At 48.3% G+C, this 17,394-nt stretch overlaps 1 protein-coding gene across 1 annotated transcript; it reads right to left on the reverse strand.

Annotated features, from left to right (window-relative positions):
* Positions 1–903: 903 nt before the first annotated feature.
* LOC147863209 (expansin-A11-like) lies at positions 904–1,895 on the reverse strand. Its single transcript, XM_087320963.1, has one exon. The coding sequence runs from the start codon at positions 1,852–1,854 to the stop codon at positions 1,051–1,053; it is 804 nt and encodes a 267-aa protein (XP_087177089.1). The 5' UTR covers positions 1,855–1,895; the 3' UTR covers positions 904–1,050.
* Between the last annotated feature and the right edge of the window lie 15,499 nt (positions 1,896–17,394).

Here is a 17,394-nt window from a genome sequence, read left to right on the forward strand (position 1 = left end):
AAAAGGACTCACCGAAGTACTGACAAGTACTTCAATGCTCATACGAGCGACTAACACTGACTCCTAAAAATATGCCTACATACTAAGCTAGATTTGCAGGCCTCTAACGGCCTACCAGTTACAATCCGATCCGGCTCTTGGTTCCGGACACCGATCCGATTCTTGATTCCGGACTCTGATCCGGCTCTAGCTTGTTCAGCCGATCCGGATCCGGTTGAGCTTGTCCGCTCAACACGCCCAAAACAGAAGACCACACCTTCATTAACAAAACAGTCAATCCGTTACAACCATGCTCTGTGAGCATGTTATATACAAAGCCCTAGATCCCTCTCATAAAGGTTATGGGCTGACAGAAGTACATTCGGCTCATTCATGAGCACTAAAAACTAGCTGAGTTAAATTCTATATGTAAGAACATTGGCAGACCTAGTTGAGTTTGGTATCGCAACAAGAATATCAAAGACATGTACATGTATAAGTACATGTATACGTACGTGTACGCATATGAATGTATGTCAAGATTATGATGGAATCGAGAACATGGTTTTAACGGTTTTTAAATTAAATTTTTTCTTTTAAAACAATCTTTTCATTTTCAAGCCATATTGTCACATTTTAAGAAAATCTTTAAAATTTTGAAAAATTAAGATTTAAAAAAAAAATGAAAGTTTTTAATTTTGTAAAATTTGAATTTTGACCAAAGTTGAAAAAACAGAAACCGAATCATGAAATTGCGGTTTTAACGATTAAATGGTTTGACGGTTTGAATATTTTTAAACGGTTCGGTCTTGAGACTCTCGAACCAAACCAAACCAAACCGTTGCCGATTGTTAGAGGCCATACTACTCCGAGTAGAAGGTAAAGTTAAAATAAAGCGAAGCTTTCCAATGTGTGGTGTATTATACAAGGAATACATGGGATAGTGGTTACACATTTTTCGGATGGTCCCCGAAGACTCATCGGCATCCGTATGTGTATAGAATAAATGGGGGGTGATCCGGACAAAAGATGGCTTGTCCGGACAAATAATGAGGCGGGCATTCGGACATTTCAGAATTGGTCTCCTTGGAACGTCTGGCCGAAGCTCCAGCCTGCGGGCGCCACGTCGTACGACGTCAGCGTCCTGCCGTCGCTGGTGGTCACAGCGAACGACAGGCTCTGCCCGTCCAGCTTCCCGTTGCTCTGCCAGTTCTGGCCCCAATTCCGGCTCATGGCCATCCATCCTGTCTGCGAGCCCTTGACGGACACCGCCGTCACGTCTCCCGCACCGCCCACGTTGGTGATGAGCACCAGGTTGAAGTAGGAGTGGCCGTTGACAGTGAAGCGGATGCCGCCCTTCTTGGCGCAGGCCACGCGGCGGTAGAGCACCGGCACGATGCCGCCGCTGTACACCCCGATCTTCTCGAACGCCGGCTGCGCCATGTCGAAGTGCTCCCGCGGAGGGTTGCACCAGCCGCCGGCGTCGCTGGATTGGGCGGGGTTGGGCGGGCAGAAGTTAGTGGCGGTGACCACCACGCTGGAGGCGCCGCCTCCGCCGCCAACGCACCACTTGGGGTCGGCGGCGGCGTCGCACTTGATCTCGAAGCAGGCGCCGCAGCTGAGTCCGGCGTTGAAGAGCGCGGTGCTGAGGGCGGCGGTGTCAGTGCCATAGCCAGAGCTGTAGAGGTCTCCGTAGCCGCAGGCACCGCCCATGGTACCGGCCGCATCTCCGCCGCCATAGAAGGTGGCGTGGGCGGAGGTCCAGCTGCTGGGCAAGGATTGGGCGGCAGCAGGAGGAGAGGCCATGAAGAGAATGGCGGAGGCGCTCATGGCCATGGCCATGAGGAGGAGAATGAGATTGTTTGATGAGGCCATTGGTATGTGTATGTGTATGTTTGTATGGGGTTGGTTATGAATCCAAGATGATTTAGGAATACTTATAGCCTTGTGAGGGTCAATGAATTTATATACTAATCCACTAGTTTGATTTTGTGAACATGCGTGTTTGATGATGTAACAAGACCAGAGAATAAGAGCGCGATACGGCTGCGCATGGCCCACTTGTCGTACGTATAATGGTCGTCTCGTCGTATATTGGCCTCTTTCGAAACCGACGAACGAGTCATTAATGATCACAAACTCTCGCCCCCACACCTTAGCTAGTTGGGTCACGTTCCACAGCGTAACACACAAACGTTTCGACCTGAGGGACCATGACCATGATTATAGATGGATTTAATGGCCATGTTCCGAATGGCATTCATTATTTATCCAATAGTGACCCATAGAAAACAAATGGATGTAGTGGCTATTATTACCACCCTATTGATGGATTGGTTTTTTGTCGTTTGATTGTCAAACCGTTCTTTCGTACATACTTCCTCACATGGAATGATTTACCTTTGGAGATCTTTTTGCAATGTTCTTTTTGGGGCAAAGTGTGTGGCTCACACATATGTGCACCTTATGGTGGGTGGGGTCCTACAACAGTTCATTCGGATCTACATGTTCTTCCTTAGCTACACTAGCCAGCTCAACATGGTGGAGTGATTCTCATTGGAATCTAGATTCACATCAACTGCAACTCAAATTGGATTCTACTATCATGATTATCACATAATGACCAGACTATTACAATACGTACTCGCCAGCTTGATTCATGGAGGGGTGACCCAAGTCATTGGAATCTAGAGTTACATCAAACTCCTCCTTAAGTTTTTGTTTCACCAAGTATTTACACATTCACGGCATGGATACATATCAGTACCAAACTTGAGCTGGCATATATGTCTAGAATTGTATATAGTCCAACAATATTTGTCACTCTACATTCTCACCGTTTTTTTTTAAATGGCATGGATTTAGTAATGTGGGTTTTTCATAACTCCGTTTGTAAAAATATGACACACAAAAAACACTTCCTTAGAAATAAGCCCAATCCTTTGTCAATGGCTCACGCAAAAGTGCCTCCCACTTTACAAATCACTCAAGCCCAACTTTGACTTATAAGGATCATCAAAGAACATAAAGCATTTATTTGCTTCATTGGGTTTATGGTTGACCAAACTATAGACGTAATTTGCAACTTTTCATAACATTTAGTTATTTTCAGAAATGCTTACACGGTGTGCACATATGCTTTCGAGTTCTTGTGGTACTCATGACTCAATCCATAACTTTCAAAATGTAGGTTATCAAAAAAGTAGTGTGTCCCACTTGTGCAAGTCTTATGGAATTCCAATGATATATCTAGTTTTCCGTGCACTTTTGTATGTCTCGACACATTGTTCTAATTGATTATCATGCATGTGCGAAAAAGAGACAATTGCAACAACATCATCATGTTGTCCAAAAGACTAACATCCAAATTGATCTCGTCTAATCGTGGGCAAGTAGAGACATACATAAAAGGATAACGCAAGTGTTCCTAGTTAACAACTACAAACTATTCCTATAAAAAAACATTCAGTTCACCAACATTGATGGGATATTTTTAGGTAAAGCTATCTATCAATGTGATTGTCATGCCATGTGATAAGCAATAAGAATGATGTCATATAAGTGAAATTCTGATATCCCTAATCATATATGCATTCGAAAATGAAATAATATTTGGACGTATCTCTTCTAATATCCATTCATCTAACTCATTAGAACGCAACATCCATCATTGCAAAATTGTAATAACTCCTCAAACAAGGACTTATTAGAATGAAAATATTGTGTTTGAATACCAAACTTGACGCTTGACAGCGATAAAAGAGTTCAATGCTCACACAAGAAGAGATCATATCACAAGAATGGGAGGGCCCTAGTTCCTTGCCTATACTCCAATTTCTTGTAAGGTTAGAATACCGCAAACAAATAAAAAATGGTGGAGTCTTTGGAAAAGAAAAAATTACCGATTAATCCCATAAGATTGTGGCAAAGTAGAGTGTCAAAGTAAAGCTATATATTGACACACAAAGGAAGCCCAATTTGTTAAGGGGCCCCTTTTTCCGAATATCCCGATCTGTACAACAGGGATGCCACTAACTCCATCCTTATTTCTATTATACGCCGAAGCACTCTCTTACTTTCTCAACTCGCGGCATCTCAACCTACGTGGTCTTCCCTTGCCTCATTCTAAGCAAAGCATCCTGGATATAGAATTTGTAGATGACACAACGGTCTACCTGCAAGGGAACTTGGAAAACCTACAACTTGGAGGTGCAAGGTTCAAATCCACACTTGCACTCCTGGTATATATATTTATTTATTTATATATCTATCCGGTCGTCGGATGCCGGTCGCCGCCGATTACCGCCGGTCACCGGATGACGCCGGTTACCGTCGGTCGCCGGATGACTAGGGAGTACGAAGGGATAGAGAAAACCCGAGGTTTGCTTTATGACAATACTACTTCCCGACGCCTTCCTGAGCAAGGGCTCTGTTGACCCTTTTGTGGGGTCGGTGGCTTTATGAGGAGGAGAGGTGCATGGGCAATCCTAGAATGCTCCCTTATCACAAGACGACCGAACGTACAAGCAAGACACAAACACACGCACAAATGCTCGTACGCCTTTATGAGGAGGAAAGGTGCATGGGCACACCCGAAATGCTCCCTCGTCACAAGACGACCGAACGTAAAAGGAAGACAGAAACACATGCACAAATGCTTGTACGCCATTATGAGGAGGAGACGTGCATGGCCATGCCCGAAACACTCCCTCGTCACAAGACGCCCGAACATACAAGGAAGACACAAACACACGCACAAATGCTCATACGCCTTTATAAAGAGGAGAGGTGCATGGGCATGCCCGAAATGCTCCCTCGTGTCAAGATGGCAGAACATACAAGGGGATGAGAATAAAGAAAGAAAGAAAAAAACACGAATGATATTGGCTAAAGAAATAAATGTGTTCGATTCCACGCATGAGGACCCTTTATAAAATAGGGTTTGATTACAATTTGGCAACTTCTAGTTAACCACAAGCTCAACAAAACATAGATAATAAATGCCTTTAGAGACAAAAGCAAATCCGAACACGGAGCACGAACATGAAGATGACGAACAAACGAGCACCCGAACAACGAGCACAAGGCCTCGCAACGACAAATGGGGGCGAACCAATGTCCAACCAATGAAGCTCGGGCTCAGGAGCACCGTAAACGAGTACTTTTAGTGCCAACGTGAAGAAGACGAGCACGTGGCGTTGAGGGGATGAAGGGGTATGAGATGTAGAGAAATGGTGAAGATGAAGATGAAGAGCTCCGAAGGAAAAATGTCGATAGTCTCGTCCTCCCAAATGAGCCCACATGGACCTCCTTTTATAAGAAAAAAGGAAGTGGGGTCGCCAATTTTGTCTTCAATGCGAAAGGAATAATATTGCTTAAATCACGTTGCATTGTAAGACCGGATTTGAATTGTGCACCTCTAAGCTATAAATCAATGTGACTATCCAGTAGTCCATTAACGCTCTCTTATATAATATATAATTCTTTATCTACAAATTCATAGCCTATCTCCTCTCTCTTACTTTTTACACAAGCTTTTGTACCTCCTTTTTACCCTTTCTTTTCCCTTTTCTTTTATATATGCAAAATTAATTGCCTTTGTGTGCACACACATTGCACATTCACATTTTGAACCCCCCTTTCGCCGGTTTTTCCCACACTCGAGCACGCCACATCATGACATTTACCCCCAGCAAACCGCACATCCTCCGGTCTATTGTTGGAAGTTGAAATAAGAGAGCCTCTCTGATGTCCTTCCATGCCCTCAAAATACCTGTAAAGAATATCATAGAACCAACATTATGAGCCTTAGTTGGAAATTCAAAGTTAAAGAACCATCGAAAATTCCCACTGTTAATGGTGGGGGGGTGAAGCCAAGAAGGGCTCCACCCCCCCTCCTAAGGGGGTTATGTGTGAGGGAGAGAGAGGAAGAGAGAAATAGAGAATGACATAGAAAATGAGAGGGGAAAAGACTATATCATTATATGCCCCATAAGGGTTTTATATAATACATCCAATGTAACGGTTACATGACCGTTATAAATAAGACCGTTACGCATTTGTGTACACATGCACACAAATGTGCATGTGTTCATACACACACACATACTCATCCTCACACACTCATTCATATTATACATACACATCAACCACATCATTACACATAGCCTTATGCCTCCCCTTATATTCTTACGGGTAATAGTAACCCCCTTGAGAGGGGGGTGGAGCCATTCTAGGCTTCACCCGCCATCCCAACAACGCTTTTGGCATGCCCGAAAGGCTGACCTCCCTTGAGAAGAGGTTCCTCATTCTCCCTCTCCATCACTAATCTCTCACCCTCCCTCTCTATGCCTCTACTTGAGAGTGTGATTTGTGCATGGACTCTTTATGTGAGAGCCAACATTTGATGGAGATGTCCACACTATGCCCTTTAGAAGAAGTCCCTCTCTCTCTCCCTCTCCACATGTTTCTCTTTGTTTCTATGTCAGAGAATGTTGTAGAGCGTACCTATGGCGAAGTGGTTTCGAAATATAAGAGATCCATAGTCCTTGAAAGTGGAGGAGCTCCACAAGAAGTGAGTGTCAATTACTTTGATCAATCCCACAAAGTCACTCAAGGTTCACAAAGAGAGGAAGATAAGATGCTTCATAAGCCAAACCCGTCCTCTAGTTTTAAACTACGCTTTGCCTTCCATAGCCTATTGATTCCAAGCTTCTTCTTCCTCTGATTCATTCTAATTCCAAGCCGCACCGTTATCTCCCTTTCTTCCCTTAAACCCTATGTTATGCCCTCGATCTAGAGCATCCTCATCTCCTCTGAATAGTTCAACATTGGAGAATGATTATATCTTAGATACTGATATATTCCACCATAAACACATCTTGAATACTCGACTTTCATCAAATCTCACCATCACTTCTTTACTCAACCTAAAAAGGCTTTGTCAATCTAAGCAGAGAACAACTATGCAAGACCATATGCAGAGAATGTCTTCTCGAATTTGATGGTGATGGCGGCAACAGAGGATGGCCCATGCTTGTTTCTTGTATAAAATGGAAAACAACGAGGTATGTTGTCTTTGATGATAGTGAGGATGAATAGAATAGTGAGGCAAAAGAGTTAAAAAGCTTCATGAAACTAGGAAGCTTCCATTGAGGGAGGCTACATGAATTTTATTTGATAAGGAGTTGGAAAAATATCACATGCAAATGAGAGAAAGATGTTGCTGAAGATGTCTTATTTATAACGGTCATGTAACCGTTACATGGGATATAACTTTTTCCCTCTCATTTTTGTGTTGTTCTTATTTTCACTGTCTTCTCCTCTCTCTCTATCGTAACCGCCTTGGGAGGGGGTTGGAGCCATTCTAGGCTTCAACCCCCACCCCAACAACACTCTTCCTGTTCGCTTACGCCACGCGACGTAATACGCTCATAGATATTTGCAATAGATTGTATAGCTCTCCATTCTCTGCACTACTCTCCTTGAGCCATACCCCGAATAACTGAGGGTAGGCCGTGTTTACCCTAGCCGGTAACAGAAACAACATTGAGCAAGGATACTGACTGGAAAGGAAACGATCGAGAGGCAAACGAACGCGGATACAGATCGAGGATCTAGAGAGGAGCATAGGAGTAGAAACAAGCAAGCTATGAACAATCGACACAAGGCCGAAGTCGAGAATCGGACACAAGCCGACTTTGACATTTGGACTGATTCGAACAAGTTGATTGGATCAACTCACGGCATCTCAACCTACTTTCTATTAGACCGGACGAGGCTGGACGCAAACCGAACGGATAACAAGATCATGTGGTGAAAGTAAAGGGAACTAAACTAAAGGCCATGTGAATGCATGCAAAAAGTTGGAAGGCATGCAAAGAAAAGGTAGAAAGATCATGCAACTAAAGTAAAGGCCATGTGGATGCATGCAACAAAAGGGGAAAAGCATGCAAAGGAATGGAAAAAGCAAACTGAAGTCCTTCATGCAAAGGGATGGGTGAGAGACAAAGAGGAAGGATCTGAATTCTTGGAAGGGGATCGATCACTCATAATTCCAATTTTTCCATACGCGAAGGAAACTATCTCTCTAATAAACCCTAAATTCCCTACGGAAGCCATAGCACTCAAAAACCCTAATTTTCCCTATGGAAGCCAAAAACCCTTATTTTCCATACGGAATTTGTTACCCATTCCTTTGGGTGAACGTCTTCGATAGATCTGCGTCTATCGGTCTTCAAGGGCGTGGTACGTGAAGGCTCGTAACAGAGGCGTCGAGAGAGATACAGGGCTCAGAGAGCAAACACTAGCGAGGTTTTGATAGACGTGGCGGCGTGAAACTCATAGGTATGGATCAAAGCACAGACTCATGCAGCAAAATAGGCACAATTAAGATATATTACTATGGCAGAAAAGGATTACAGAACACGGCCTATGGCCGGCGACCTTACGAGTTTATCTAATTATGAATGACTAAGCTAGTGCTTCCGCCTATAGTTTTCTTCTCTCCCCTCTTAGGTACTGCTCCTCGTTTAAATAACTTTTCTCCCAACACACAGCCGAGCCATCGGTGGCCCGTGATACTCGGACTCGACGTTTGCTAATTTCCTAATTTTACATTTCTGTCCTCTGGACAACACCTGGCATGCCCGTGGGACAGGACCTTGTCCGTCGGACCCACGACTTACAAAATACTAACAATATTACCAAAATTGCCTTTTAGGCGTGATCCTCGTTTCATTCCTCCTTTAAGATGTCGAGGATGCTTTCGAGGTCCGGGGTGGTGGCAGGGTGGTCTGGTTGGACTGTCGGTGCGGGGGGTTGAGTTTGGTCCGGGGGTGGCATATCTTCTCGGGCGTCCGCCTCAGGTGTGGCCGATTCTTCTGGTGGGCGTGTGGGTTCGTGGGTGCTGAACTCTCCTTCGACAGGATCTGGTACCGTGTGGGCATCCATGGGATGTCTGTTGGCCGGGGCAAGTTACTCCTGTGCCGTGTCCGTGATCTCCTTGCTAGGAGGTTCTTCTTTCTGCTCTATGGCCGTTGGAGGGCTGGTGGGGATGGCTGCAAGTCGTTCTCGTTCGAAGGCTTCTGCTTCCAGGTGAAACAACATCTAACCGTCATTGAAGTCCTCCATTATTTGCTCGATTGCCGCGGTGTGAGATTTTGCCAAGGACTGGTAATCCTCGGTTAAATCTGCATGCAGGTTTTGAATGCTGGCTTCGTCCATTTTGTAGAAGCCGCGGCCCTCCTTCCATCGGTTCTCGGCGTCGGCGCGTAAAATATGCAATTTGGCAGCTTGGGCTGCCCATTCGTTTCCTACGCGACTTAATGTTTCCTCGACCTTTTTGGTAAGGTGTTGGCGCTGTTTCTCGATCAGTATTCGGATGCGTGTCTCATCCATGCCGGGCTGTGCTCGGATGACTGCTAATTCCTGTTTTAAGCCGTCGACCTCGACCTAAATCTTCTGTGTCCTTAGCTCATAGATGGCCTGACTGTTCTTTGCATCCGCGGTTACGAGCTGGAGAGCCTGCTCGTAATGCTTGGTGAGTTCTTCGGTGGCCTGCTCCCATTCTTTCTGACACGTGGCCCGGATTTGTTCCCGTTCGACGATTCTCTCTTCTTGAAGGGCGAAGTAGGAATCTGATAAGGCGTCTTTTTGCTCTAAAAGTAGCTTGCATTTGATGAAAAACTCGTCAGCCATCTCTTTAAGGGTTGTACGCTGACTCTGCAGCTCGACATTCTCCGCGTTCATCCTCTCCTCCCATTGGCGATTTCTTTCCTCCTGCCGCTGGTTCCAGTCTTTTGCATTGTCGAGTGCGGCCTTTACGTCTAGAACCTCCTCTTTCTTCACCACTGTGGCTGCGTATTCCTCCAGCTTGCTTTTGAGTTCGGCTTCGTTGGCCGCGGCTTGCGCTTGTACCCGGCCCAGTGCTTCGTTCTGCTCGTGTATCCTTTGGTCAGCCTGGGCTCTTATCTCGGCCATCTGCTTGGAAGCTTCTTCTTTTAGGCGAGCCATCACCTCTTGATGCCATTGTTCGTGTTTCTCGGTTCGCCGTTGTTCCTCTTTAAGCTCCGCACGGTAATCCCGGAGCGGGGGTTCTGTTTGGGTTGCCACCTCCTTGGGTGCACGAGGTGGTGGTAGTTCGGTCTGCTCCATGGGCGTGGCCGCCTCGGTTGTTTTGCAGGCATCGACTATTTGTAATGAGTCCGTTTGTGTACTGGCCTGCACCTTCAGGATTGAGTCGGTGATGGTGCTTTCATCCATCATTGCTATGCGTGGAGGCACTGGGAGGGCCTCGGTGGTCGTTACCGGAAGGCTCGGGAATTGTTGTTCCGGCCAGTTCTGCTCTCAGGCTGCCAGGTTCTGGTTCGCAACGTGCCATAGTTCTGTAGCCATCTTCGCTTGTTTTTGGGCTATTTTTATCTTTCGGGCCATGTCTTTAGCTGCCCGCGTAGTGCGATCCAGGTCCCGATATGCCTCAATAAGGGCCATGTTCAAATCGTGGACCTCCATGAGGAGAGCGGCCTGTTTTGCCTGCTTCTTCCTCCCGATTTTTTGTAAAGCCCTGTCCTCCTGGGGCTCAATTTCACCTATTAGCGCGCATTGAATCATTTTTGTTTCGGCGTGCTCTTCCGCCATTTGAGCGGCTGCCACGACTTGGGCTCTAGCGAGGAAGTCGACCAACTCGAATGCCGTACGGAGGCGTAGGAGCGCACTAAATTCGTAAGCCTCCGCGGGGAGGTCCTTATACCCGAGGACTTCATCCTCCGAGATCTGCGTTGTCTGCCCATGCTCGATCGTTCCTTGGTTTAGCGATGCCTCCGCAGGGGTGATGGCCAGGTTGCTCTGTCTAACCACTAAGGCTTGCTCCTGATGTGGCTCCTTCTGTTCTTCCGAGGACTCGCGGTTGAGTCGTCTTCTTTTGCTTGGCTGTGTTTGGGGTTCCGGGGCCGGTAGTGTCGTTTCCTCCGCCTGCTTCCTTTTTGTTGGGATTTCGGTCCCTCCGGATGGGATGTCCGGAGATGAATGACGGCAAGCCCGGAGGCTGTTACGGAGCCGGATGATGAAGACCCCGGTTACGGAGCCGGATGATGAAGACCCCGGTTACGGAGCCGGATGCAGAAGACCCCGGTTACGGAGCCGGATGCTGAAGACCCCGGTTACGGAGCCGGATGCTGAAGACCCCGGTTACGGAGCCGGATGCCGTATGAACCCGGAGAGAGATCCGGATGCGGGGACATATTTGTGAATATGTTTGCCAAGGGCCCTTGAGGCTATATTTGCAAATAGCCCGAAAGTCATATGTGTATAAATATGACTTAGGGCAAACTGTTGTGGATGTTGTTGCTCATTTTTCTGTTTTCCACTTAGAGGGAGTTAAGAGAGCAGCCGAGAGAGAGAGAGAGAGAGGAAGAGGTCGACGCCTCTGTGTATTACCGCCGCCTGTGGCGAAGACAGTGAGCCCAAGGTTGTTGCCTTGTAGCTACACCTTTGTACATCTCTGTTCATAGTGATAGTTGGAGTTTGAGGACTCCCGTGGTTTTTCCCATTTAGGGTTTTCCACGTAAAACACTCTGTGTACTCTTCTCTCTACTGTCTTCGTGCATTGTGTATTTTTCCCGTTTTCTGTGATTTGATCCTATTCCTCGGTTGTGGCCGAGCACTGAGCGCAACACTTTTCTGGGGTCGTGGTGGTGCAGCCTGTTGTGTGTTGGAGCATGGGCTAGGTCCTGGGGATGTTACCGAGGGACGCGACGTTGGTTGTTGAATGGTGACGTCATCGGCCGTGTTGTCTTCCGCGGCTACCTCCTCCTGCCATTCTTGGGAGGTCTCGGAAACTACCCTTTTTCGTTGGGGTTGGGCGGGTGGTGGTGCAGATGCGGTGTTTTGGTCGGCGGCAGGGGGTGAAGGTGATGTGGGCTCTTCCCATGCTTCATGGCTGATGGCCACAAATTTCTCTCTCTGCCTTCATGGTGGTGGTGGGGACGTGAGTGTGCGAGGGGAAGGAAGTGAAGAGGGTGGGTATAGAACCATCAAAAAGTGGGTAAGAACAGACAACATCTTCTTACCGGACTAAAATGAAGCTAAGGCGGCGCGGAGTCCCTCGCCTGTGATGATTCCCCAATCGATTCTGTTTCCTTCATAAGCGCTGATGATGATGGCTGCCTTGTTCTGCGGCATGCTCGTTGGGTTCGTATGCACGAACGCATACTCCATCAATATACGAGAAATCTCCCCGAAAGCTTTGTTGGGCCCGCCATATGTGCGATATGCCTTCCCTGTGGCTGAGTACTCACCGAAGTACGCCTTCATCTTTGATGCCGGGGGTATGTCGACCTCATGGTCCCCTCCCCGTTGCAGGTCCAAAACAGCCCGAAGCACGTTGTTGGTGATGGCTTCGGGACTTATACGTTTAGCCACAGTTTGGGCATCTGGGTGTGCGGGGGCATCGATGATCTTCAGGTAACCGCCCATTCCTCGTTCTTGGAGCCAGGCGCGAGTTTCTGTTGAGGCAGTAAGAGGCATGGTGGAGATGGAGGCTGGGTTCGACTGTGTGGAAGCGTGAAGCAAAGTGATGAGGCGAGGGCGAGCCACAGGAGGAACAACAGGAAGGGGAAGTCCAGCAGAGAGGTTATGAGAGCGGAAGAGGGCTTGAGAGCAAGAGCGCTTCGCGTGATGAGGGCGAGATGGGGTTTCTGATCTTGAGAGCAATGGAGATGGGGAGCGATAATGGTCTGTGTTGCGTTTTGGAAACGGTTTTAGTAACTTATTCCTAGGGTTTTGTGCCTGCAGCGAATCCTGAAGATTCTGAGTCGTGGGTGCCATAATAAGTGACTAGCACCACGTGTCCTGAAGGTGAGTGGGGTGCTTCTAGTGCTTTGCATGTGGTTTGCATGTGTGAACAGCTTAAATAGGTACTAACTGAGTGGTGGCGAGGGGTGCTCCTAAAATTTTGGGTGCCTAGGTGGGTGGTGTAGGTGTAGCTAATCAGTGGCTAACTATGGTTAATCCTACCTACTACTACTATTATTAATTTCAAGAAGGTGGGTGAGTCCTTATTCAGGGGGACACGTGGCGTCCTCCGTGGTGATCTCCCGAGTCTCGTTGGTGCCGTGTGGCTCGGTAAACGGGTTGGGTGGTGTAGTCCCTCGATATGGTCTAAGCCGAAAACCATTGGCCCAGCTTTTGACCGTGTCATCGGCGAGTGTGCCCAGCTGGAACGTCCCGTTGAACTCGTCGATAATCTAGAATGGACCGGTCCACCGAAATCTTAATTTTCCCGGTATTGACCCGAGTCGTGTTTGGAAAAGAAGAACTGGTTTGCCGATGGTGAGCTCTTTCTCCATCCGTAATGCCCGTCGAGTTCCAAGTCCCGAGCCTCTGAGTTCAAGTCAAAGCACGGCGGGCATTACGGCTGCTAACCCGAACGCCATTCGAAAGGGGGTCGATTGGATGCTTGTTTTGAAAGTCGTACGATACGCCCACAGCGCGCTCTAGAGTTTGTCATCCCAATCGGTCCTGTTTTCATTGACGATCTTCTTCAGTATGGTTTGGAGGATGTTATTGGTCGATTCTGCCAAGCCATTTGCCTGCGGGTAGTATGGTGTGCTTTTCTTGTGCACCACCGCGTAGTGGTGTGTAAGCTCACGTATTATATGATTGATGAAGTGCCCACCTTGGTCACTAACGAGCTCGATTGGACATCCGTAATGGCACCAGAGGTGCTCGTACACAAATTTAGCCGTGGATGCCGCCATGTTATCTCGGAGTGCCTTAGCCTCGACCCATTTGGTGCAGTAATCCGTGGCAACGATAATATATCTATTCCCTATTTGGGCCGCAGGTGGTTTGAAAGGACCTACAAAATCCAAACCCCATTTTTGAAATGGGTCCAACGGAAGAATCGGCTGGTGTGGCATCCGTGACTGTTCCCTTGGTTGCCCCAGACGTTGGCACAAATCGCACTGCCGGCAAAACTCATGAGCGTCTTTCTTTGTTGTCGGCCACCATAATCCACTTTGCCAAACTTTCCTTGCCGTGGAATCCCCGGCATAGTGTCCCCCAGCTGCTCCCTGGTGGGCTTCCTGAAGAACGACGTTCTTCTCGAATTGCCGAATCGCTCGGCGCCATATGCCATCCGAGCCTTTGTGGTAGAGAATGTCCGAGACGAGGCAAAAATTCCGGCTACGCACTGCTAGGCGTTTTCTCGTGTCAAGGGTCATGTGCTCGGGAGGTACACCGGTAGTGAGAAAATGGGTCATCTCCGTGATCCATTCATCTCCGTTATCGTCTGGTACCGAGGTCAAGTTAAATAGGCTGGCGTCCGGTAGGTCGTCGTACATTGTTTTCGCCGGTTCTCTTGACTCAAGACGGCTCAAGTAGTCGGCGACGGCATGTTGTACCCTAGGTCGATGCTAAATCTGAAAATCAAACTCTTGTAGTAGGAGCATCCACCGAGCCAACCGTCCGGTGAGGGCTTTGTTTATTGACCAAATTAAGAAGAGCCGAGTGATCCACGTGAAAGGTAAATTTTCAGCCCAAGAGGTAATGCCGAAATTTACTGATGCTATAAATCATACCGAGAGCCTCCCACTCGGTGGTGGAGTAATTCTTTTCCGCAGTCGAGAGCCGTCGACTGACGTAGTACACAGGCCTATACCAATTCGGGGGTGTGCATTGCATCAGAGCACTTCCGATGGCGATGTCCGAAGCATCTACGAAGACATGAAACGGTTCGGACCAAACCGGAGACTGGACCACCGGGGCATGTGACAGCATTCGTTCAGGGTCTGATAGGCCGTGTCCTCGACTGACGTCCATTGGAAAGGAAGGCGATGGACTGCCGCGTGTAAGGGTGTTGCGAAATCGGCCAGGTGTCGTAGCATTCGGCTGTGCCACCAGATCTGTCCCAAAAAACGGCTTAGTGCCTTAGCGTTCGAGGGTGCGGTGGCATCCAGGATTGCCTTTACTTTATCCGGGTCCATAGCGATGCCTTCTTGACTAACAATGTGGCCGAGAAGGTTGCCGCTGGTGACTAAGAACGCGCATTTCGCCGGGTTTAAACTCAATCGACCTTGGCGACATCGGTCTAGGCAGAGTCGTAACTGGGTCATGTGTTCCCGTCGATGGCCATACACGGCGAAATCGTCGAGAAAAACTTGCATGAACGCCGGGATGTAGTCATGAAAGATTTTAGTGATGATGCGCTGGAACGTAGCCGGCGCTGTTTTTAGACCGAACATCATAACTTCTACTACAAAAACACCCCATTCCGTGACGAAAGCGGTTTTCTCCTAATCCTCCGGGTGCATTTGTATCTGGTTATAGCCGCTGAACCCGTCGAGGAAACTGTAGCATTCGTGGCGGGCTATCGTGTCGAGGACGCTATCCGTGAATGGGAGAGGGAAACCGTCGGTGACTGTTGCCGCGTTAAGCTTCCGATAGTCGACGCAGACGCGGATTTTGCCGTTCTTCTTTGGGACCACTACGATCGGGCTCAACCATGTAGCCCATTTAATAGGGCGAATGAAGCCCACTCGGAGTAACTTGTCAATTTCCTCTTTGACTTTAGCGGCGTAGTTGGGGTTCATCCTGTAGCGCCTCTGCTAAACCGGCTGAGTGTCGGGTAAGATGTGAATTTGATGTTGGTAGTATTGAGGATCTAGCCCCTTCATATCGGTGTAAGACCAAGCGAAAACATCCTGGTAGTCGGTGAGTAATTTTACGAGGCATGCCCGCTCGCCGGTTGGTAGATTATTGGCAATTTGTACCGTACGGGGATTCTCGTCCGAACCGAGGTTTATTGTTTCCCGGGTTGATGCTTTCACTCGTTGTGAAATGGCGAGTTCGCGTTCGAAAGCCTCTCGAGCATGACGTAGCTCGGCAACTGTGGTTGCATCGGGTTCATCCTGGGGTGGTGACTCCTCCGTGACTTCCTCGTCTTTAGATGGCTCGATGGTTGGTAAGGCATTGATTTCGAAGAGAGGAATGATCGTGGGATGATCATCTAGGAAGTCATCGACCTCCTCATCGGCCAATCCGTCGAGCATATGGACCCCTTTCGCGTATAACGGCGAAGTGTTGAGGGCGATGGGGACTCGTTCTTCAGTGATGATTCGGACTTTTGTCTTCCCTCTTCGGAACGAGATCATGTTGCGTTACCAATGTTGCTTGATATTCGCTGTACGCAACCATGGTCGACCTAGTAACATTGGGTAGGCACCTTGTGTCTCTAGTCGTAGCACGACAGCCGAGATCGTGAACATTGCCTTGCCATGATATTGTTTACCGCGGGTGCCTTGCCACGGTTGGTTGTCGGACATTGCGTGGCGTAGTGGCCTGGCTGGTTACATTTAAAACATGTCACGTTGGCCGAGCTGCTGCTGTCCGCTCGGTCTGTGTGTGCAAGTTGTTGTTGTTGATCCTCGGTCTCGTTTGGTGGTGGGTTGTTCTGAGGTGCGTTGGAGTTGCGCTGGTCATGTTGAGGAGCGTCCCGTCGGCAGTTGTGATTAGGTCTTCTATTGTTGCGTGTGTTGCGATTGCCGTTTCGCCGATCCATGCGTGAGTTCCTTCGGTCATACCGATCATCGCGATCGTCATCGTATCGAGCATAATCGTCGTGCCGGTCATCGCGATAATAATCACGACGATTATCATGTTGGTAGTCGTCGTTTCGGCGCCATCGATCCGGGGATCGCGGTTGGTCGTTATCCTGGTCTCGGTAGATATATCGCTCGTCCTGCCGAGAGTATGTATTTCGTGGCTCGATCTGGCGGACCGGTGCCGCCATTGTGTGGTTCAGCATATTATATTCGCACTGCTCGACCGTGTGAGCTTGAGACTGACAGATCGGACACTGTGGTCGATGGGGACATTCGAGGGCCAGGTGCCCTGATCCTGAACACGCAATGCATTGGAGGGCTTGGCGAAACCGATTGTCCTCTTGGGGAAGAGCGTTTTGCAAGGATGTCATCAAGAAGGCCGTGTCGTGCTGGTTCCAATCGAGGGCGAGAACGCGCGCTATGACTTGTTCGATAGTATGGTTGGCGAAATTTGTAAGTGCGAGAGTCGTTGGTAGAGGCTCCCTTAAACTAGATAGGAAAGTGTCCGGTATATGTTGTGCCGAGACATCATCGACCACTTGTCTATAGAGATCCTGGAACCGGATTGTGAACTGCGCGACCGTTTCGTGCGGTTCCTGGCATATAGAGAAGAATTGCCGGAGCAGTTCCCGTTTAGGCACCTCGCGATGAGAAAGTTCAAGGAACTTTGTGCGCACGATTTGGAAAGTGGTGGCCTCTCCTATTTCGAGGCGAGAGTACCATCGTGCGGCCGGTCCATCGAGGGAGAGTGTGAACTCGGCAATCTTCGAAGCATCGATTTCGCCCGGCGTGAGGCAGTGCGTGGAGTGGTTAG

Source organism: Azolla caroliniana, unplaced genomic scaffold (assembly GCF_043228905.1).
Source record: "Azolla caroliniana isolate FFs.n. ecotype wild unplaced genomic scaffold, voAzoCaro1.0.p SCAF_6, whole genome shotgun sequence".
Lineage (NCBI taxonomy): Eukaryota > Viridiplantae > Streptophyta > Polypodiopsida > Salviniales > Salviniaceae > Azolla > Azolla caroliniana.

Excerpts from the sequence above, each read along its gene's own strand:
- LOC147863209 (XM_087320963.1), bottom strand. The coding sequence starts at position 1,854 with ATGGCCTCATCAAACAATCTCATTCTCCTCCTCATGGCCATGGCCATG.